The sequence below is a fragment of the Leopardus geoffroyi genome, chromosome B4, assembly GCF_018350155.1.
Source record: "Leopardus geoffroyi isolate Oge1 chromosome B4, O.geoffroyi_Oge1_pat1.0, whole genome shotgun sequence".
NCBI classification, from domain to species: Eukaryota; Metazoa; Chordata; class Mammalia; order Carnivora; family Felidae; genus Leopardus; species Leopardus geoffroyi.
In genome coordinates this window covers 94,351,868-94,375,076 of record NC_059341.1, presented here as the reverse complement: position 1 = coordinate 94,375,076, position 23,209 = coordinate 94,351,868, and the positions used below count along the sequence as shown (strand labels likewise).

The 23,209-nt window shown below is 43.4% G+C and overlaps 1 protein-coding gene across 3 annotated transcripts in view; it reads left to right on the top strand.

The window, feature by feature from the left end:
- Nucleotides 1-23,209, top strand: part of CPM (carboxypeptidase M) — an 82,429-nt gene that overhangs the window by 33,302 nt on the left and 25,918 nt on the right. For all 3 annotated transcript variants that reach the window (XM_045465616.1, XM_045465615.1, XM_045465617.1), the window contains exon 3: nucleotides 15,722-15,819. In XM_045465616.1, the coding sequence (XP_045321572.1) occupies nucleotides 15,722-15,819 (98 nt within the window). The remainder of the gene's footprint in view (nucleotides 1-15,721; nucleotides 15,820-23,209) is intronic.

Sequence of the window (23,209 nt, the reverse complement as noted above, 5' to 3'; positions counted from 1 at the left end):
TCCCTTCCTTATGGCCTCACCTTTTGGGTGAACGGCTCTGACCTTTCTTGATCCTATGTGTCTCACTTTTATAAGCTGCAGAAGCCAGTGGAGCAGGCCATGGGGTTTTTTGGTGTTTTGCTTTGTTTTGTTTTGTTTTTTTACTTTTACCTTTTTGAAACCTCTCCTCTCCCCAGCTTTTCATTTTGAAATTTTTCAGACCTACAGAAAATAAATACTCACACAGTCTTCATGCAGAACCCCCAGTTGTTAATATTTTGCCACATTTGCTTTGTCTCTCTCCTGAGCTTTATCTGTAGATTTTGCTGAACTATTAGAAATAGTAGCTTGCCACATCATCCCTAAATACTTGAGCATGCATCACCTAAAAATGAATTCTTCCCGCCTAACCACAGCACACCATTATTAAACTCAGAAAAATAATACTCAGTGAATAATATACTCCATTTTCAAGTTCTCCAATCATTCCAAGAATGCTTTTTATAATTTATGTTCTCTTAGAATCCAGTCAAGGCTCACACATTGGATTATAGTATCATATCTCTTTAGTGTCATAATCTGGGACAGTCCCCCTGCCTTTTGTTGACATTTTGAACGCATTTTGAACCAGTTTTATGTCATTGACTGATTCCTTAATGAACCAATTCCTTATCTACAAGCTCTTGGGTTATGCCCTTTCAGTGATGAGAGTGGAAATCAACATGGTTTCCAGCCTCATTAGCCTGGAGATAGTTAAAATCCGTGTGATGGCTTCAGTCACGTTGGCAATAAGCCATGTAAGAAAATGTGAAAGACTTGTTGACGATTAACAGTTCAGCAGGATTAGCTGAGGTGACTGGTTTCCTGCCCTGCCCTCTGGCCATGTGGGTTTACAGCTTCCAGGCTCACCACCACCCTCAGGCATCTCATCCTGGGAATTCTGAGTGAGATTCAGGGCTTGGACTTAAAATAAACTCATTGGATGTCTGGTGATATGAATGTTTTGTGACACTTTTTGCTAATAGATTTTGAAGGACATGTTTTCTCAAGATAGCACCTTCTACTTTCTGAATCCATACTTCTAATTTTTTTTTTTTTTAACTTAAGTATGTATTGGTCTATCTGAGCTGATCTGATCTGCAGATCTTCTGGAACATACATTTCTGCTGACTCTTGGCACAAGGTCTCCATTCATGTGTTATGGACACTTTATATTTCAAATTTTTCTTTAATTATTCTAATGCGTCGTCTGCTAGAACCTATAGTTTGTCATGAGCCAATTCTGTGCACCCAAGGCCCTCAAGCAGATGTGTGCTTACCATGTTTCTGGCACTATTTGTAAAGCTTGTGGGGATTAAATGAGATAGCCCCATGAAGTGCGAGTACCCTTAATCCTGTAACCAGGATGACAAAACTGATGCACTCAGAGAGATTAAGCAACTTGCTCCATACCACACGGCTAGTAAGTGGCAGAGTGGGGGGCTAAACCCTGCAATTTGATTCTAGAATCTGTGTCAATACATAATGCTGTTGCAGGGATACTGCCTATCTTTTAAGAAATCCCAGATGCTGTTTTGAGGCAGATGGTGTAGCACTGAAATACTGGTTTTGATGTCTTTACTAAAGTATTTATTTGTGAGATTTAAATTTTTTTAATGTTTATTTATTTTTGAGAGAGAGAGTATGCGTGCTCACAAGCAGGGGAGGGGCAGAGAGAGAGGGCCACAGAGGATTCGAAACAGGCTCTACATTGACAGCCTGATGCAGGACTCGAACTCATGAGCCGTGAGACCATGACCTGTGCTGAAGTCAGGCGCTTAACCCACTGCGCTAATCTCACAAACAGGGGCCCCTGGGTGGCTCAGTTGATTGTCCGACTTCAGCTCAGGTCATGATCTAATGGCTTGTGAGTTCAAGCCCCGTGTCCGGCTCTGTGCTGACGGCTGGGAGCCTGGAGCCTGCTTCAGATCTGTGTCTCCCTCTCTCTCTGGCCCTCCCCTGCTCACTCTCAGTTTCTCTCTCTCTCAAAAATAAATAAGCATTAAAAAATAAAAATCTCAGAACAGTGTTACTAGTGAGAAGTCCACCTTTGTTAATCCCGCAAATCCATCAAATGTCCTGGTTTTTGGTCAAGTCGAGTCCTTGAAGGACCCCATCCCATGTTGGCAACTTCAGGGCTTCTCCTGCTGTCAGGAGCTCCACATCCTTCTGTCTGGACTCTGGCCCGCTTGACTTTCAAATGAAAGAAAGACTTTTAGGGCACGATCTCAGGGAGCGGGCTGATGGAAAGAAATGGTTCTGTCCTCCAAAGTAGTTTATGAGGAAACTAGTAAGTCAATTGCCCTTATTCCTTGCCACTAAAAGATGAGTTCTTATGGTAACGATAAATAGTCAATAAAGTTAAGCCAGCCCTCAGCCAACTGTCTTTTTCTGGGCCAAATGCATGTGAATTGACCTCATCATAAATCACAACTCTCTGACACCTACAGGAAACTCATAAGAAATAAAAGCAGCTGGGGAGAAAGAACTGGAACATCAATACTGAACGAGAGAATGCCCCTGACAGACCATGAAAGAGAACTCTCAAATGGATAGTAAATATATAGTGGTAGCTGTAATTATTTCATCTTTTAAAATAAGATTTAAAAAATCTCTTTAAGTACTTGTTTGCATTTTAAGGTAATACTCAACTTGGTTACTATGATTGCTGAACTCTTCAAAAGGATGATCTGATTATGTTTGACTATTCTCCCAAGGGACCAAAAAGGGAAGTTCTCAGCTTTTTATAGTATGAGGCCTCTAGAGGTTTTCACTTGTGGGATTTAAAAACAAGTTTCCTGTCTCTATATGAAAAAAAAAAAAAAAAAAAAGACTAGAAAGGCTCATAGGGAGATGATGGTGGTTGGGAATGATGGCTAGTTCTTAAAACTCAATTTTGTAAAACTTCTTATAATTAACAGCTTAAAAATAAAAACATTTAAAAGAAGGGGAACAGATTCATCAGCCTCTGACCTGGGAATAGAATGGGAAGACCAGAGAAGGTAGCCTTGTCAGAGGAGAAAGGCAGAGGAATTTCCTCCGATCTTGTTGGGGTTGCTGGTTAGTGATTAATGAGACCAGCCTCACTGCTTCTCTTACAGTCGTGACTAGTGTTGAAATCAAAAAAGAAGAAAAAAGAATTTATCCCAACTCGACACATCTTCAAATTTTTCCTTTCCTTTTTTTAATTAAAAAAGGGTCTCTGAGCAATCAGAAGAATCCTTGATTTAGAAATTGAAATCCCCAACCCACCCTCCCACCCCCCCATTTACCTGTTCAGGAAGAAATAAAATGGAACCAAACATCTACATTCCCAGGTATCATTTCAAAACATTAGTACCATGCATGGAGACAAATGTGTAAACGAATGAAATCCCATCTCTCCATAATGTTGGAAGAGTCTAACTCAAAGCCAGATACTGGGTTTGGATTTCTGCGTTCTCACATAGCAATACTCCAAGAGGGTCCATCTACTCTAGATTAGCCATCTAGAAAATCAGATCCTTTGCAAGTCCTACCCAAATGGTAGACTAGCTGACTTCTCCATAATACTGGAAAACAGTTGCATCTAGTCTCTGGATCAAGGGTGACCCCAGCTCCAACTGGGCTTCCTGAGCTGTTAATTTATCCAGTCATCCATGCCTTTGACAATCATATATTGATCATATACTATGTATGGGCCACACACTATGATGGATTCTGCAAGCACAAAGATGCACAGTCCCTTGCTTGTAGGAAAACCTGTGGTTTCAACAGTGTTAGGCGAGGGGCTGCAGAAGTACTATGAATGCTCAAAGGGGAGAGTAACTCAGGCTGGCAAGGGATGGGACCAAGGGAGGAGAAGGGTAAGAAAGGTGTTGGATGGAAGAGGCTTTTGGTTGAGCCTTAAAAAGGCCAGTAGTGGGGCGCCTGGGTGGCGCAGTCGGTTAAGCGTCCGACTTCAGCCAGGTCACGATCTCGCGGTCCGTGAGTTCGAGCCCCGCGTCGGGCTCTGGGCTGATGGCTCAGAGCCTGGAGCCTGTTTCCGATTCTGTGTCTCCCTCTCTCTCTGCCCCTCCCCCGTTCATGCTTTGTCTCTGTCTGTCCCAAAAATAAATAAACGTTGAAAAAAAAAAATTAAAAAAAAAAAAGGCCAGTAGAAGTTGGCCACTTTGATCAGATAAACAGAGGACTAACCACGCATTGAAGGTGCTGAGGCAGATGGTTTGGAACTACACACCATTAAGAATGGCTAGAGGGGCACTTGGGTGGCCCAGTTGGTTAAGTGTCCGACTTCAGCTCAGGTCATGATCTCACAGTTTGTGAGCTTGAGCCCCGTGTCGGGCTCTATGCTGACAGCTCAGAGCCTGGAGCCTACTTCAGATTCTGTGTCTTCCTCTCTCTCTCTGCTCCTCCCCTGCTCGAGTGCGCTCGCTTGTGCTCCCTCTCTCTCTCTCGCTCTCTCTCTCTCTCTCTCAAAAATAAACATTAAAAAGAAAAAAAAAATGGCTAGAGCCTGGTGTCTGGGATTATGGTGGGGGGCTCAAGGCCGAAAGTGGACAGACCATGAGGTCTGGTGTGCCATGCTGAGGGCTTGGGTTCTATCTTGATGCCATGGCAAACTATTACAGGACAAGCAGTGGAGCCATGGGATTCGATTCATGTTTGCTTAACCCCCCAAATAATGGAAAGTTTATAAGACATTATGCTTATTTGGACTTTGTCTTTTCTTTTTCTTTTTTAATTTTTTTTGAGAAAGAGAGCAACAGAGTGCAGGCTGGGGAGGGCAGAGAGAGCAATCTGAAGCAATCTCTAGTCTCTGAGCTATCAGCACAGAGCCCGACACGGGACTCGAACCCACGAACCGTGAGATCATGACCTGAGCCGAAGTTGGACACTTAACTGACTGAGCCACCCAGGTGCCCCTAGACTTTGTTTTTTCAAATGATGAAGGTGATGTCAGAAATAGAAAGTCAGGGGTGCCTCGTTGGCTCAGTCAGTAGAGCATGCTACCCTTCATCTCTGGGTCCTGAGTTCAAGGACCACATTGGATGTAGAGGTTACTTTTAAAAATAAAAAAAATAAAATATGACCTCCCAGAATATTTAAAAAAAAAAAATGAAAGAAAAAAATAGAAAATCAGTGTTTTTTCAGGCCAGTATATAATCAGTTAGTGATGTACAGTTGTTTCAGCTAACTAAATGCCAGACTCAGTCTTGCATTTGGTACCTATTCACTGAACGAATAAATGGGAAAACTAAAAGCTAAAAAGCCTTTGTATAGGATCGTAGCTTTCACAGTGAAGCTGTACCTGATTTTTGTCAAGTTCATATGAGGATTTACAAAGGAGTCTGGTCGCCTCAGGAAGCACTCAGTCCATCAAGGCAGCAGTTGCTGGCTGTGGTGCTGGCTGCTGCCCTTGCCTGGTCTCCCAGCCGTGGGTGAGCAGAGCCTGTGCTGGCCGGTTCCTGGCTCCTGATGTCAGGTAGGCTTGTGTTCCAGTGGGTTACCGGGCTACCACTTTGCCTATGCCTGTGTTTAAGTGCATCCTTAAAGGGCCACCTCTGTTCACCTTGCTTAACACTGCCCCACTTCCCTTCCACATGACAAGTATTTAGGTCCTTTGTTGTCCATTTTTCTCGATTCACGTCCAGCTTGGCACTTCTAGAATTCAAAGCATTATTTCAGCTCTGGAATCATGTCTGTCCACCTGTAAATGCTATTTGAGCTAGCAGTTATAATGAGATGATCCAGGGGGAAAATTCCAAGAGACAGGCTTTGCTAGTGATGTCTTACTATGGTATTATTTTTTATTACAATGTTTTCAGTGCATTTTAATAGTGATTTATTGGCTGTCCACTGTCGATCAATAGCTACCATGAATGCGTAGGACACCTTCTGTGCTATAAAAACAAAACTGTAGAACATGTTTGGCAGATAATTTGGATTGAGAAAATACACAGAAGAACAGTATTAACAGAGGTTTATGTACACTTTGTGCCATGTGAGTAGTGTTAAAGCAATATTTTTAGGGATGCCTGGGTGACTCGGTTGGTTAAGTGTCCAACTCTTGGTTTTGACTCAGGTCATGATCTCACGGTTCCTGAGTTCAAGCCCTGCTTAGGATTCTCTCTCCCTCTCTCTCTCTGCCCCTCCCTTACTTGATCTCTCTCTCAAAATAGATAAAAATAAACTTAATTTAAAAAAAAAAAAAAAGTTTTTAAACTTTCTTCACCTCTGGGTCAGCACCACAAAATCTTAGGGTTCTGGGAGCCCCTGTCTGGAAAAAAAACAAAACCACTGTTTTTCAGCACTAAGAATGATGAACATTCAGTAGAGGGAAATATCATTTTGGGTGGGTAGGTCACAGAGGGTATATCAGAGGAGAGGCTAAACTCTACTACAGAAATTTTTTAAACCCCAAATCTCAGTGGGTTATAACAGCAAAATAAAGGTTTGTATCTCACTCACATGATTTCAGCAATCAGTTGGGACTTGGTTCCCTGTTGTCTTCCCTCCAGGACCTAAGCTGACAGCAGCCTCTATCAAAATATTGCCTGTATTGTGATGGAGGGAAATGACCTAGCAAACCATTCCTTGGCTCTAACAGCTTTTTCCCAGAAATAACACGTGTCTTTTCTACTCACATTTCATTGGCCAGAACAAGTCATGTGACCACACCTGAGTTCAACAAGGCACTGAATGTTGGGCCAACAGTAATACAGAGGCCTCTGCTAAAAAGTGACCTTAATACTGGTGGATTGCCATGATTTACCGTAGTAGACACAATAGAGGAGAAGAAGGATCTAACTGCTCAGTCAATGCTGACAGCATTGTTAAGAAAACAAAACTCTTGGGGCGCCTGGGTGGCGCAATCGGTTAAGCGTCCGACTTCAGCCAGGTCACGATCTCGCGGTCCGTGAGTTCGAGCCCCGCGTCGGGCTCTGGGCTGATGGCTCAGAGCCTGGAGCCTGTTTCCGATTCTGTGTCTCCCTCTCTCTCTGCCCCTCCCCCGTTCATGCTCTGTCTCTCTCTGTCCCAAAAAAAATAAATAAACGTTGGGAAAAAAAAAAAAAAGAAAAGAAAACAAAACTCTTCCATGTGAAACCCTTAGAAAACTAACTGAAAGGTAAAATTTTGTTAACCTATAATTGAGCAGAATATTTTTCAGTGCCAAAGCATGTAGTGTCATTTTTGTAAAGTCTATTTATTTATTTTGAGAGAGAATGGGAGCATGAGGAGGGGAGGGGCAGAGATAGAGAATCCCAAGCAGGCTCCATGCTGTCAGTGCAGAGCCTGACGTGCGGCTCAAACCCGTGAACGGTGAGATCATGACCTAAGCTGAGATCAGGAGTTGGACAGACACTTAATGGACTGAGCCTCCTAGGTGCTCCTTGTAGTGTCATTTTATAGAAATATTGTAAAGGGGAAATCAGGGTGGATCAAAGTAATCTGGGGAAACTTCTTAGAATTAGGTTTTTGTGGAATGCATAGGATTTGTAAAGGCTGAAAATCCAGGGATGCATTTTAGGTCAAAGTTGACAGAAGTAAAAATGAGGCTGAGCCTAGGGTAGGGAAAGGAGCCTGATCCCATGAGGAGCATCTGTGAGCAGGTAGTGAGAAATATGAGTGCAGGGTGGGTGATGGAAGACCCTGAAAGCCTGGGGGAGGAATTTGGATCTGATGTGCCAGTATTTACTAAAAAAAGTAGTCCTGGAGAGGCACCAATATCTTGTGAAATGCTGCAGTAAGATATTTATTGAACACCTGCTATGCACCAGGCACTGTTCGCTACGAATAGAGGAGTGAACAAAACAGGCAAACCAAACAAAATAGTAAACACACAGGGAGTGCACTTGTATGTTGCATTCTAGTTGAGACAGACATTATGCAAGTAAATGATTCAATTTACAATCTTAAAGAATGAAAAATGTATGAAAAAAGATACACAGGATTGGAGAATGATCAAGCTATCCAGGGCAGTGTGGTAGTATTAGTACATCAGGGGGATGAGATGGGGAGGATGACAAGACACCGGTGAAGACTGATAAAGTGAGGGAGTCCTAGGTGATAGCCAACATCCACAGGCCCAGCATCCAACAGCAGGATTGGCACACTCAACTGATGAAAACCTCCTGATCCAGGCCTAGTACATCTGTGTACAAGATACTAGGAATACTGGGTCCAAAGAAGGTGGCCATTGGGATCTGCTCATGTATCAGTTGGAAAAGCGCTCAGTGGATGTGGTGCCTAGATCCAAAGCATGCAGGTGTGACACCCGTGCAGAAGCCTAATGACCTCTGAGTCCCACAGCCGCCTCTGGGCCCAGGCTCTCACAACAGGTAGCCCCACTTGGGACCCCACACCAAGATTACAGTGGGAAACTCTGGTGCAGCAGACGTTGGTGTCCAAAAACTGCCTAGGAGTGCTGGGATGCCTCCTGTGTCCCCTATTAACCTGAGCCACAGGACCCATGGCCCTTAATGGAATTTGGAATTGCCCCATCATTGCTTCCAGGCAGAACACAGCCCTTGCTCTTACCACAGTAACAGCAGGATCCCTGGGACACCCGATTCCTTTCCAAACCCCTGAGCCCCTTCTCAACAAGTTCTTCTGTTCATAAACAAGATCAGCTTCGTGGGGATCAAGTGGCTGACTTGGGGGGGGTCATCACATCTGTTCGAGTATGGGTTCTTGGCTTTGCATGTACAGAAACAGACTGGGTGTTCATGGTGGCTGGCCAGAACCCCTCACTTCAGTACAGAAGCCACGGTAAATGCTGGCTGATTTGCCATAAAGGAAGGTGTGTGCATGAATTTTGGGTTCCAGGTATAGAGCAAATGAGTTTTGCCCATGTGTTTATTTCTGTTGCTGTTCCATCCTCCCTACTTTTTAAGACTTATCTTTGTAGATTAGAAGCCAAACATTTCAGGAAAAGCACCTAACAGCCAGGTCCCCTGAGGTATATCCACCCCAGATTCCACACTTTGGGGCAAAGTCTCTAAGGCTTGCCTATAATCCTTAAATAGCAGTTTGCAAGCCAGTTTGGGGTTTGCATATTAAAGGGAGCAAACAGGAGCTTTAACTTCTCAAACCATCTTCATAGTACGCTCAACCTCTGCCTTCTGTTTCCAATTCTCCAGAGGGAGAAGGAAAAAAAATCTCAACACCAGAAATGGTGCATATAGAAAGCTTGGGACACCAGTTTGCATTTCTTTCATTTTTCTTTTTGTCATTTTGTCTTTTTTTGTTGTTTGTTTGTTTGTTTTAGTTAACATACTGTGCAATATTGGTTTCAGGAATAGAATTCAGTGATTCATCATTTACATACAACACCCAGTGCTCATCCCCCCACACCTCCTTCCATCAACCCTCAGTTTGTTCTCTATCATTGAGTCTCTTGCAGTTTGTATCCCTCTCTCCTCTTCCCCCACTCCTCTTTCCATATGTTCATCTGTTTTGTTTCTTAAGTTCCACATGTTAGTGAAATCATATGGTATTTGGCTTTCTCTCATTGGCTTATTTCACTTAGCATAATACATTCTAGCTCCATCTATGTCATTGCAAATGGTAAGATTTCATTCTTTTTGGTGGCTGAGTAATATTCTATTGTTTATGTGTGTATGTACATACTCAAATACACCCCATCTTCTTTGTCCATTCATCACTTGGTGGAAATCTGGGCTGTCTCCATAGTTTGGCTATTGCTGATAATGCTGATACAAACATCAGGGTGTATGTACCCCTTCGAATCTGTATTTTTGTATTCTTTGGGCAAATACCTAGTAGTGCAATTGCTGGATAACAGGATAGTTTTATTTTCATTCTTTTGAGGAATCTCCATATTCTCTTTTTTTGCCTTTGATTTTTCATCTTTTCGGTAGCTAGAGCAGTGCAGAAAAGTGACTGGGAACAAAGCATGTGGATGGACTACCCAGCTCTATCTCTTGTTACAGCAGTTCTTTTTTTTTTTTTTTCTTTTTAAGTTTGTTTATTTTGAGAAAGAGAGGGAAGGAGAATCCCAGTGAGGCCCTGTGCTGTCATCAAGGAGCCCAACACAGGACTCAATCTCATGATCCATGAGGTCATGAGCTGAGCCGAAATCAACAGTTGGACGCTTAATGGACTGAGCCACCCTGGCACCCCGTCACAGAAGTTCTTAAATTTCAGTATGCATGAGAATCCCCTGGCTTCTTTTTTTTTTTAATTTTTTTTTTTCAACGTTTATTTTTTTATTTTTGGGACAGAGAGAGACAGAGCATGAACGGGGGAGGGGCAGAGAGAGAGGGAGACACAGAATCGGAAACAGGCTCCAGGCTCTGAGCCATCAGCCCAGAGCCCGACGCGGGGCTCGAACTCACGGACCGCGAGATCGTGACCTGGCTGAAGTCGGACGCTTAACCGACTGCGCCACCCAGGCGCCCCGAGAATCCCCTGGCTTCTTACTAAAACACAGACTACTGGTCCTCACTCTCAGCTTCTGATTCAGTATATCTGTGGTGGAGCCCAAGAAAGTGCATATTTAACTAGTTCCCATGTGACACTGATGCTGCTGGTCCTGCGGCCACACTTGGAGAATGACTGCCTTCTGAGGTTACCTAAGATTGTGTCCACCTGGGTAAAAGGCTAATCCTACTCGTAGATACCACTTACAGTTGTCGGGGGTGTTAAGTGAATATGCACAAAATGCTTTGAGCTATGAATACTATGCAAGCATAGCCAGTCTGGAAATTTTTGCCCATGCTTTTTGCTCTGGTTTGTATGTGTTTTGTTTTCGTAATGAGTCACTTAGCAGGAACCTCTTTTCCTCTACTTCGAAGTCAGAGGACATGTGAACTTTGGAGGCCAAATGTTCAACTTGATTTAAGTAACGTACTGTTTTCACCTTGTCCATTATCGAATGCAGGGCTTCGTAGCTGTGTGTCAAGCTGTGTGTGTGTGTGTGTGTGTGTGTGCAGGTAGTGGGAAGGTGTACAAGTGAAATGGAAGGTTTGGTGTCAGATCTTTGACTCATACTTAGGGAAGGAGGAAGGAATTCATCAGCCTTACAACAGCCTTGCCCACTGAGCTGTTATTCCCACTTCTATATGCGGACACTTTATCAGGCAAGCTCCCTCAAGCTCTGACTTGGGTTCAGAGGGTAATTGTAGGGATACACAGAGCAATGCAGAGTCTGGGAAACCAGCAGCTGATTCATCCCTCTGGATACCAGAGCTACGTGGATCATACAGTACATACAAACAAGCCTCATGAAAAACCGGAATGTGGCTCATCATTACAGCCACTCTGCTCCAGTGGCCAGGCCACCCAGGCAGAGTCTGCTTCTCTCTGGGCACGTTCCACTGAGAAGCTCTGAGCAGAGTCAGACAGGATAGCCTTCAAATCGGGTGTCTTGTCTTGGCTCAGTTGGTCATCCCAGGTGGCAACCTGGGTCTTGCCCCAGGTGTAAACCATAGCAACACAACATTGAAAGAATTGCCTGGGAACGTTTCCCACGGGGGAGGTTGGCTCTGGCCTATCTAGAACTTTCAGGGAGATTAAGGCAGCCTGGAGTCCTCAGAAGAATACAGATTTTGGAATCAGACCTGGGTTAGAACCCTGCCACTTGAATCAGTTTCCTTAACAGTAAGTTGTAGGTACCACCCACCACATGAAAGTGTTGTGAAGTTCAGGTAATAAAGTGCTTAGGGGGTCTGATGCATAGGAGAAAAAAATTATTTGATTTCATCACCCTATCACTCAAACCCTTATCACTCATGGTGTGCCATTGTCAACTCTTGTAGACTCATATGTTAATTTAAGGCTTTTTTTTTTTTTTTTTTTTAAGGCTTTATATGCTATGGAACTATTTCCTTCCATGGTACCTTTTTTTTTTTTTTTTTTTTTTTTTTGGAGAGTGTACCACCTGAGCAAGGTGGGGGGAGGGGCAGAGGGAGTGAGAAAGGGAATCCCAAGTAGGCTCCATGCATAGCTTGGAGCCTGACCTGGGGCTCAATCCCACAACCCTGGGATCCTGACCTGAGCTGAAATCTAGAGTCAGACACTCCACCGACTGAGCCATCCAGGTGCCCCTCCATGGTACTTTTTAAATGAAAATCTGTTTTACATGGTTGTAGTTTATATAATTTTGTATTCTTATTTCTTTCACATGATAAAATAGTTTTGTTATAAATTCTGTATGTAATTTTAGTGGATTTACATAAAAATACTTACTGAAGTGGCTCAGTCAGTTAAGCGTCCGACTTCAGCTCAGGTCATGATCTCGCAGTTTGTGGGTTCAAGCCCCCACATCAGGCTCTGTGCTGACAGCTCAGAGCCTGGAGCCTGCTTTGGATTCTGTGTCTCCCTCACTCTCTGCCCCTCCCCTGCTTGTGCTCTGTCTCTCTCTCTCTCTCTCTCTCTCTCAAAAATAAATAAACATTAAATTTTTTTAAAAAAACTTAATTTTGAACATCTAACAAAAGAGTATTGGTTGAATAAATGGTAATGTATTCATATGGTAAGATATTAAGCAGCCATTTAAAAAGGAGTATATTTGTTAACATAGAAGCATGTTCATGATTATATGTAAAATGAAATGGTTTTACCTGAAGATCAGGTGGCTTCCAGATCTATCTGGACATTCACTATCTCAGTCTCAACAAGCTTTCACATTTTAACGGGCCTCAGAATCACCAAGGGAGCCTGTTAAATGCAGATTTGGGGCTTTACCCCCTAGAGTTTGATTTAGCAGATGGGGCTCAGGGGTTGGCATTTTTACAAGGATCCACGTGATTCTGATGTGGGTATGACACTCCTCCCATCTCTACCTGTTGAAGCGATACTTAGCTTTCCAAACTTCTCCATCTGCTTTCCCCTGAACACCTGAAGTACTTCTTGGCATTTATTATCTGTTTTCTTGTCTTTGGATCTTTGTGAATCCTTCTAAATTGTAAAACTTTTCCTGATCTTCCAAGCAAACCCAGTGAGACACCTATGTCACACCCCCGGGATTTGTGTCAAGCTCCCAGTTCCTGAATATAATATAGATCATGAAATATTTGAAATCCAAGTTTCGCTTACTCTGTAGTGAGGAGAAAGGCACCAAGCATTTCAGAACTCTTCACATCTGGCATTAGAAAGAATTTGGGGGAATAGGGTAGCCTTTCCAACCTCGATAAGAAAAAAAAAATCTTGTTTAAATTACCCTTGTCTTGGCAGTCATACTGTGAAAAGTAAAGTTTGTTCTCTGTCCATTTACTCTGGTCTAAGCCAGAGGTGGCCAGTGCTTGTGGAGAGGGGGTTAAAACCCTTCAAGAAGCTTGTCATTCCAAAAGCATTGCATGAATATCTTCCAGGATCATTGGTTGGTTTTCATTCTCAAACGTGGTGCCACTGAGGTTATTCGAGGTAAATTTCTCATCTTGCAGTTCACTTAGGAGCCATTCATGCTAAAATGGAGATTGAGTTACCCACAAAGTATTTGTTCACTTAGGTTTTTATTGGTTTGATTTCCGTCCTTCCTTAAGCCAATTAGTATTGGCTATCCATGTCAAGTCTGGTTTTGTTGTCTTTCCCTAGCCTTACGTAACAAGCCAGCTGTTGCAAATCGGTTGTGATAGTGTTATCACAATTGGTAAATATTAGGTTGAGATTATTGAATTTTCCCCCTTGCCTAGGAGGGGACTAGGTCATATTCTGTACAAATCTGATTATTCTAGCTTTAAAGGCATTAATAGCCAGGGAAAAGAATTCTCCAGAAGGAACCCTCAAGAACCAGGGTTACTAGCTCAGTCAGAAAGTTTTTCCTTACTCACATGAAAATATTAACTTTGTAGAAGTGAAACTCCAGATGCCCTAAGAATTCATACCGGGGAATAGAAGCTTCTGAGGTTAATGAAATGGTTCTGATGAGAAATCACTGGATGGCTTATACTTGCCACATGTTAAACTTGGAAGCATTCTTCAAAACCCTGTTCAGAAGTCATCTATAAACCCCTAGATCTGTAAAGTTTTTCATGATCCCCTCCTTCGGGAAAATTAACCATTCCTTTTATTCTACAGGCACAACGGTACCTACATACACTTCTGTGGCCATATGCATTACAGTCTAGTGTAATGATGTGTTTGCGCATCACTAGTCTCCACTTAGATCAGAAATTCACTGGGTGTCGAGAGTATAACTTACCTGTACCGTCTGTTCACCTGCCTAAATGGCTGGATACAGTACTACTAAATGAATGAATGTATGAATGAATGAGGATTCTGCACTAAACAGGTGGCATCAGTCAGATACATGGCATTTTGTGGGTGTTTTCTGAGAAATCCTGCAGTTACTGAATTTAAAGCATCATTCTGGCATGAAAAATTTCCTTACAAAATTGTTATAATAAATTATGAATGCTGGAAAAGACAGGCTGAGTATCTATCTGTTTCTCCCTGGATTCCTCATGCCAACGGAGTGTTCCTCAGCCTGTGGGACCCCTGATTTAAGGGACTAGATCTGAAATTCCACAGAAACCTTCACATTAGCCCAGGAGCTGCTGTTAAATTCCTTCTCTGGGCTTGTGAATTCTACAGAAGGCTCAGATATCACGGACATTTGAACTTTGTGTCTATGTGATAGCTTTCGAATATACTCCTCAATTTCTAATTTTAAAGTCTTTGTATTTAAAAGAGCCTGATGACTAAAAGAGATGATTTTAGTCATCTCTTCATCATCTCATCATCAGTTATCATGATGACTGAAAGAGACCTCTTCATTTTACTGATTAGGAAACCAAGCCTCCAGGGAGACGGGCAGTTTTCGTTATTAGAAGGCTCACTGGAATTGAAGTCCAATAGGTCAGGTCTTGGCTCTGGGGCTCAAATCACAGCTTCTCACTGGCTGTGTGATCAGAAGCAACTTACTTTAATGTTTGGAAGATCAGTTTTCTCACTTGTAAAGTTTGGTTCACGATCCGTCTCGGTGGGTCACGATAAGGGATTACTGAGATAGTGCGTACCGGGGTCCCAGCCGTGATGTCTGCACAGAGCAGATCCTCATTGATCTTTAATCTCTGCCCTTCCTTGCCAGAATCCAGCTCCTCAGGCAGGGTTAGGATTTAGAAGTTTTCCTTGAGGCATCATTAGGATACATTGTTGTTCCCAGTTTACTTGGCAAGACGCAAGCACATAAAGGGCACTCCTTGCCAAGGAGCTGTGTTACATCAGGGTTTGAATACAAGATTCAAGATTTCTTACTTTAAAAACAATATCCCCAAAATAAGTAAATACATACGTACATACATACATACAATCTCCTTTCTGAGTTCCACGTTTTATTGCTTGTTGCTTTTTGCACTTGTACTGAGAATTAAGGCACCCTCCCAGTCAACCATTGACTGTAATTTAAGTTTGTATAATTATGAAAATTAGCAAGATCCTTTCTAAAAAGCACTAGGGACTCAGAGCAGAGCGTAAAAACGTTTTGGAAAAATACGACCTATGTAACCTAATCAGTTTTCGATTTTTAAAAAATCGCGTTCTAAAACAAGAGGTTAAATATCTGTGCTAAATTGAAGGGATCTGGGCTGGTAGGGAACTAAGCATTTTAAGCACGGAGGTGTCAGTCCTATGTGCTCTGGGCATCACGAGACGTGAGTCAGGTGGGAGAAGCCGCAGTTTGCTGTCTTCTCATTCTCCCAGAGTTCATTTGTCATTTTCAAACACAACTTATTTTTCTACCTTTCTCTTCCCTGTAAAGGCAGAAACCTGTGGGTTCTTGTTGTGGGGCGCTTCCCAAAGGAGCATAGAATTGGGATTCCAGAGTTCAAATACGTGGCCAACATGCATGGAGATGAGGTACGTACGTGGCTCAAATATCTGGAAAGTTGCCGGAGGAGCTTCCCCTCGGGTCTCTTGAGTTCCATGTAAATGCTAAGGAAGCAACATAAATTACACCAACGAGTCTGGAAAGGTCTTCCCACAAGGCCTTCTGAGAGAACATAAGGAACCAGGGTCCGACAGCCACCACCACCAGTGCCCTGGGAGGGTACCTGGAGTCAGCTCTGTGCTGGGACTGGAAGAATAACAGAGTCCAAGTTCTGCACTGCCAGCTGGGTCCCTTCTCCTTCGTGGGGTGACTTCTCCCGCCTCCTGACGGGCAGCAAGCTGATGAGCTAAGGAGCTGTATTCTATTTGAACTCAAAACAATCAGAAGACCCCAAATAGCTAATCTAAATTCCTAATATCTATTTTTCTGGAAGCTTTTGTCACCTTCTCTTAATCTTCTACTCAGTGTTTTCAATCCTGAAGTTTAGACCATCAAGCTTAGGGTTCTCTCATTCAACAAATGCTCTTAAATTTTATAATCATGCATTGCTTCTTCTCCAACTTATCAGGGATAAACTCTACTTTTGGTTTTGTTTGATGTCATGTCATTTATTTTGTTTTGCAGTTACCCCTACTTGCCAGTCATTCCTGCCAGGCGTTTGAGGGTGCTCCTCTCCATTTCTTCCCTCCCTTCCTCAGACTATTTTAAGAAATGGCAACTGCAGTATTTTCTGTTCACCAGGCTCCCACACGCTCGGCCAGTCAAGTGGAGGGGAAAGATAGTTCCCAGTCATCACAGTCAAGAAAATTTACATAGGAATATGGGTAACACCCTGTAAAACATAATTCAACTTTAAGGAACGTCAAAGTAAATGCATAGTGCGATAAGTACAGCCTAGTGACTTGTTAAAACGCTTGGGAATTTGCAGTAGTGTGGGTGGCAGGCTCTAATCAGATGCTGGGCTCCCTGTCCTGGCTTAACCCCCCCCCCCCCCCCCCCACCACCCCGACCCGACCCCAAGCTCCTTGGGAGCAGGACCCACCTCTCCTGACACACAGAGCCTGCCCTTTTCCGGGCATGCTGCCCGACCTGTCCTGCTGGGAAAAGGTACTTTGCAGCTGGAGCCCAGATGCAAACAAATACTTGCCTCTAAGGAAGGGGTTGGCCTTTGGACCCGATTTGTGAGTAGATGGAAGGTCAGTCCCCTCATGACTCTTCTGAGTGATCGGGCTGTGCCTGTCAAAGACTCGATGTCGCCGGGAATCTGACCGATACTATAATAAAACAACTGTTCACTGCAGACCCCAGCCCAGACTTCCCTCTTGTCATCTGGTCTACTGATCAAGATCCCATGGAATCTGTTTTTAGTACAGCATTCATGAGGTTCAGTAGTTTCTTTATTGAATTCTTGGGACTTCAGAGGTTGCAGCATGCTGCTCAGAAATAGTCCTCTGAGCTGAAGCTTTCAAAGAGAAGCCAGAGTCCTTTCCCTCACTTGCCTCCAAATTTGCTTATTCCTAACATGCACTTTCCCAAATTTCTGGCATTTGCTAATATATCCCATCAAATCGGGGCTCTCTGACTCACTCACTCTGGTTCTTTGAAGAATGCTAAGGACTGAGACCAAGAAGGGGAAAGGGCCCAGTGTGTTTGGGGGCAGGGACCTGAGGCCCTGTTAGCCCCCACATGTCCCGGCTGGTAGCAGTGTCAGGGCAGTGTGGGCCACTGAGGAACTTGTCCTGAAGGTGAGATCTTGTGCCTTGTCCCCTCCTGGTGCATCAGGAGCTGGGGACAGGGATGACTTCACACAGGAGCTGAGGAGTCTGTGTGAGTAGAGGGTCCAACCACCTTACTTAGCCTTCTTCCTTTCTCAGATCTTTTGGAATTGAAAGAGCATTTTCCAGGACCCACTGTTAAAAAGCAACATGGCTGGGGTGCCTGGGTGGCTCAGTTAAGTGTCCTACTTTGGCTCAGGTCATGACCTTGTGGTTGGTGAGTTCGAGCCCTGTGTCGGGCTCTGTGCTGACAGCTCAGAGCCTGGAGCCTGCTTCAGATTCTATGTCTCTCTCTCTCTCTCTCTCTCTCTCTCTCTCTGTCTCTCTGTCTCTCTGTCTCTCTCTCTCTCTCTCTCTTCCCCTCCCCTACTCATGCTCTGTCTCTCTCAAGAATGAATAAAACATTTTTAAAAATGTTTTTTTAAATAACAAAAATAAAAAATAAAAAGCTACATGGCTAACATTTGAGGGCAATGGTTCTCATCTTTAGATGGATTCCTCGCTATTCTGCCACAAATTTTGAGTGCTGACCTCAGGGTGTATGGATCTTCTATAAGAGTCTGTGGGCCTCATGTGGAGAAACCCACAGGGGATATACATGCACTCAGTGGCATGGTGGGCACAATTGACCACACTATTTTTAAAATGTTTCTTCCTGGGTCGCCTGGGTGCCCAGGTCAGTCAGTTAAGCATCTGACTCTTGATTTCGGCTCAGGTCATGATCTCGAGATTCATGGGATGGAGTCCCGAGTCAGGCTTTGCGCTGGCAGTGGGAGAGTCTGCTTGGAATTCTCTCTTCCTCCCTCCCTCTCTTTCTGTCTCTGTCCCTCCCCCGCTTGAGCACACACTCTCTCAAAAAAAATAAATATTTAAAAAATAAATAAAATGTTTCTTTTCTTTCCTGGACCCAACCCCACAGAGGTGTGGGTGTTTTCCTACACTTATACGATGGCTTGATAGTAGTCAGCATCAGCAGCATCCGGGAGACCCAGTCCTGCCGAGCATACCTGCTGTTTTCCCCCCATGAATTTTTACTTTACCTCCTTATGCCTTGTCTTAAAATCCGGTCTTTTTAGGGGTGCCTGGGTGGCTCAGTCGGTTGAGTGACCAACTTCGGCTCAGGTTATGATCTCATGGTTCGTGGGTTCAAGCCCTGCGTCGGGCTCTGTGCTGACAGCTCAAAGCCTGGAGCCTGCTTCCGATTCTGTGTCTCCCTCTCTCTCTGCCCCTCCCCTGCTCGTGCTTTGTCTCTCTCTCAAAAATAAACATTAAAAAAAAAGTCCGGTCTTTTAAAAATTAAAAATGATCCATTGTTATTATAAAATCAATCATGTACATCTTAGAATATAGGTAAACAAACAAAACACTGTATTTGATCATCCAAAAATTAGTACCGTTAATTCCTTACTATTGTATCCTTCTAGATGTTTATGTGTGCACATGTGCATTTTTATTATATGAGCTATGCTAATTTGCTATTTGTAACATTTTTACGTTAACACTAGCTACCCTTTCAGGTCAATAAGAGTTTGTCCTGTCTTTAGCATATACCCCACTTTCCAGTTTCTCAAAATGTCCCCCAGATTGTCCTAAGCAGGATCCTGTCCACGCTCAAGCATCACCTTTGGTCAGTATATCCCTTGAATCTCTTTTATTCTAGCATTTAAAGGATCTTTTCATTTCTAGACTTAATAAAGAGACCCCACCAATTATCTGTCCTGCAGAATATTCCACATTCTGGATTGTTTGCTTCCTTTCTTGTTATCACCCAACTTGTGCCTCTAGTCCCTCTGTTTCCTTTCAACTGGAAGCTAAATTTAAAGGTTTGCTGTATTTAGGTGAAACTTTTTGGCTAATATACGTTTTAGGAATTGTGAAAATGGGCTAATTTGGTGCTGAGGGTTTGCAAAAAAGCAGACTTTGGTAGCAAAATAACTTAAAATGGCCCATTTGCAGTCAAATATTATTATAAAAGAAGTGATGTTAAACCTGTACTTGTATAATAGTTTTCTTGTCTTCAGTCACCCTGCTGTTGGCTCACATCCTTCCGATGACACTGGCTCACTGTGCCATGTTGATCAGACTAGCAAGTTTCCTTCTGCACAGTGCTTTACGAGCAAATAATAATAATAGCTAACATTAACGAGCATGGGCCACACTAAGTGCTTTGAGCGTTTCTGCAGCAGGCATATTGCTTAGTCCCGGTTACCCAGGAGGGAACCAGGTTTGTGCCGGTCATAGGCTGTCCAAATCCGAGCCTGAGCACCGAGCCTTACCCAGCTATGGATCTGCCTCCTTCACTCTCTCTGCTGCCTTCTACGTGTTCCATTTTTATTGTTTTCATTTTTATGTATAGATCTGTGATCTGTCACAAATTAATTTTGTTTGGATGGTTACCTGGTTGTTACAGTGCCATTCAATGAGAAGATTGGGCCTCGTTCATCATGTAGAAGGTGGTGAGCTCTTAGAGTAACCCTGGAATAAATCCAGGTCCTCTCTCTGTCCCTTTCTTTTTTCTACTCCCTGCTTTCCCCTCCTTGATTGCCGTGGAATCACACGGGGTAGCTAACAGAGAGCCCTTTGATCAGCCTTTGTCACGCTTGCCTGTGACGAACCTTTGTCACCTGATGTTCGTGCTCTTTTCAGCACAACACGGGAGAAATGTTTCTGGTTTCTACCTCTCTCATTTTAATAAGACTAGCAGGTGTCTTCTAGTTCATCCGGGCCCTCCGTTTGCACGCACGCTGACCTGTTGCATTATAGAAGCCCCAATTCTAGTTTTGATTTATGCAGGCTCCGAATCGGCCATGCAGACACATCTGAGGTCTAGTGTTTCCCACTGGAAGGGATGATGCCGGAACACACTGAGTGGGCTCCCTACCGTTCCCTTCCTCCACAAATACTGACATTTGAGAATGGGGTCTCCGTCCCCCTTGCCCTTCCCCTCTCTCTGCTGTTAACTGGCTTTGTAGCGAACTATAACCAATCATCTACAGTCAGAGTTCTACTGAAAACTGGGACCATGCCCTGAAACTGGGACCGTCTCATACCTTCAGCCTACAGGTGGGCACAGAAGAGAAGCCTAAGAAAGTCGCTCTCTGTGTTCCTTCCTCAAGGCCTCCTCACACTGTTTTGCACCTGTCTGCTAGCCCATGGTTTTTAAACTTCATAGAAAAAAAAAATCTTGGGTAATCTCTACATTGTTAAGACATCTCTGATTCTTCTCTAATGGAAGTATTGAAGTTTGACATGACTGTGTACTGAGAAAGTTGAGTGCCAGTGGTTTTAAGCTAATCCAGTAAATAGGCAAAGTACAGGTCATGGGCTGGGTTCACAAGGTTCCTTGACCTCAGGGCCCCTGGTCTTTAGTAGTATGGGGGGTAGGTATTCATTATGTTCTTGTTATGCTTAACTGAATCACCAATTTGGATTCTTTTTTTTTTTTTTTACCCCCTCTAAGCTCCTACTTCTTAAACATCAGTGAATTATTGTTTACTGTGATGAGTTATTAGGGTATAGACTTTTGAAATAGCCACATCACACTTAGAATTTCGCGTTTGTGTGGCATTAACTTATAGCTTATTGTATTCTAGATATATAAATTGAAGGCAAAAACACTCCCTGGATAACAATGACCATATTTTTCAACCTAAAAATAAAGGATAATGGATAAATGATTTTCACACACCTTCTAGGCATAGGAGACAATTTATGAGAGGCCCCCTGGGTGGCTCTCAGTCAGTCAAGCGTCCAACGTCGGCTCAGGTCACGATCTCAGTTTGTGAGTTTAGCCCCACGTGGGGCTCTGTGCCGCCAGCTCAGAGCCTGGAGCCTGCTTCGGATTCTGTGGCTCCCCACCCTGCTTGTGCTTGCTCACGCTCTCTCGCTCGTGCACGCCTGCGCTCTCTCTCAAAAATAAGTAAATGTAAAAAAAAAAAACAAAACCTTAATAAAAAAATAAAAAAGAGTTTATGGGATGTAGTTTGTATCCCTAGATGTTTGTATTTAGAAGGTATTTTAATGGTTTATATGAACACTAAGACATAATATCTGAATTTTGCATGTGCTGGAAAATCTGGAATGTGTAGCCAACGTGCGGTACAGGTTCCAAATGTACTAAAACAAACAAAAAAATTAAAGCTTGTCCTTCCAGATGCCATTGGCCAAGCTCTTTTTTCCACCATTATCCCAAATGCTAGCAAGATGTTCTCAGTTACTGCAGCGTGGTTTTGGATCATTAATTTTTTCTTTTTGGGGCTAGACAAAATTAATCTTTATTGCAGGTGAAGTGTCTAATTCTTTTTAAGCGTGTATTAAATTTGTCCTGTAATTGCCTTTTTTCTCTTCATCTCTACTTTTGGTGAGGCTGGACTAGGGTGAGCAGTTATCCAGAGTCCCTGGCATGATCAGAATTGTTAGCCCTCCCCTCTGTAAAAGTCATTCAGTATTGACAATTGTTCAGGGGCACCTGGGTAGCTGAGTCGGTTAAGCAACCAACTCTTGATCTCGGCTCAGGTCATGATCTCAGGGTTTGAGCCTTGCATTGGGCTTCATGCTGACAGTGTGGAGGCTGCTTGAGATTTTCTCTCTCTCTCTCTCTCTCTCTCTCTCTCCCTCCCTCTCTCCCTCTCTCTCCCTCTCTCCCTCTCCCCCACTCCCTCTCTCCCTCTCCCCCCCTTCCCTCTTCCTCCCCCTCCCTCCCTCTCTCTTCCCTCCCTCCCCCTTTGCTCCTCCCCTGCTCTCTCTCTCTCAAAATAAATAAACTTAAAAAAAATTGTTCAAAGGAAATAACTTGATCATTTGTACATCTGCCCTCGTTAGGCAGCTTAAGTCACCATGTTTTCAGAAATTTCCTCCTTAGCATAGTCTTGACCTTGTAATGAATTTTTCAACAGTAATCAACAATCATTTATTGAGTACATGATATACCCAGAGCTGGGCAAGATACCAGAGCTACAAAGAAAGCCTGTTAGGTTCTCTGCCTTCAAGTCTTAGGTGATAGAGTGGGGGGAGGGTGGTCAGTCGGGCCACTATAAATGTTTGTGGGCAGTGTTAGGATAGCACAAACGTGCAGAGTTCTGGGACCACATGGGCAGATCATGGGACCTAGACTTTGGAAGGCCAAGGAAAGTGTGCTAGATAATGTAGTACTTATGCTGATATGTGAAGGGAGACCTAATGAGGCAATCAGACAAATGAATTAAATCGGTAACACACCATATGGGGAGTCCCAGGGCCGACAGGCTTATTTTTTCACCAAGAAGCTGCATTACAGTGTAGCATTTTAAAAGCAGATTCCACCATTAGGATTGGGATAGCTGGTTTTCTCTCTCTCTCTCTCTCTCTCTCTAACATGTTACTTATATTGCAGACTCTTCCAAAAATTTTCTCTACTGTTAAGAAACATTCTTTAAAGAGCCAGAACACTCATTTTTATCTATCTAGCAAATTCCACCTTGACTGTAAGCTGAAACTGATGGAGAATTTGTTTTCTGCTTTCTGGGTTATTACCCTTTTAACTGGCAGATCAGTGAGTTTCCAGAAGCTGGTGCGTTCATCCAGTCTTTCAGTCTCTTAATGAGGGATTCTCATACAAAGTCTACACCCACAGAAAGGAAGTGAGCATACTAACTGAAAAGCTGAT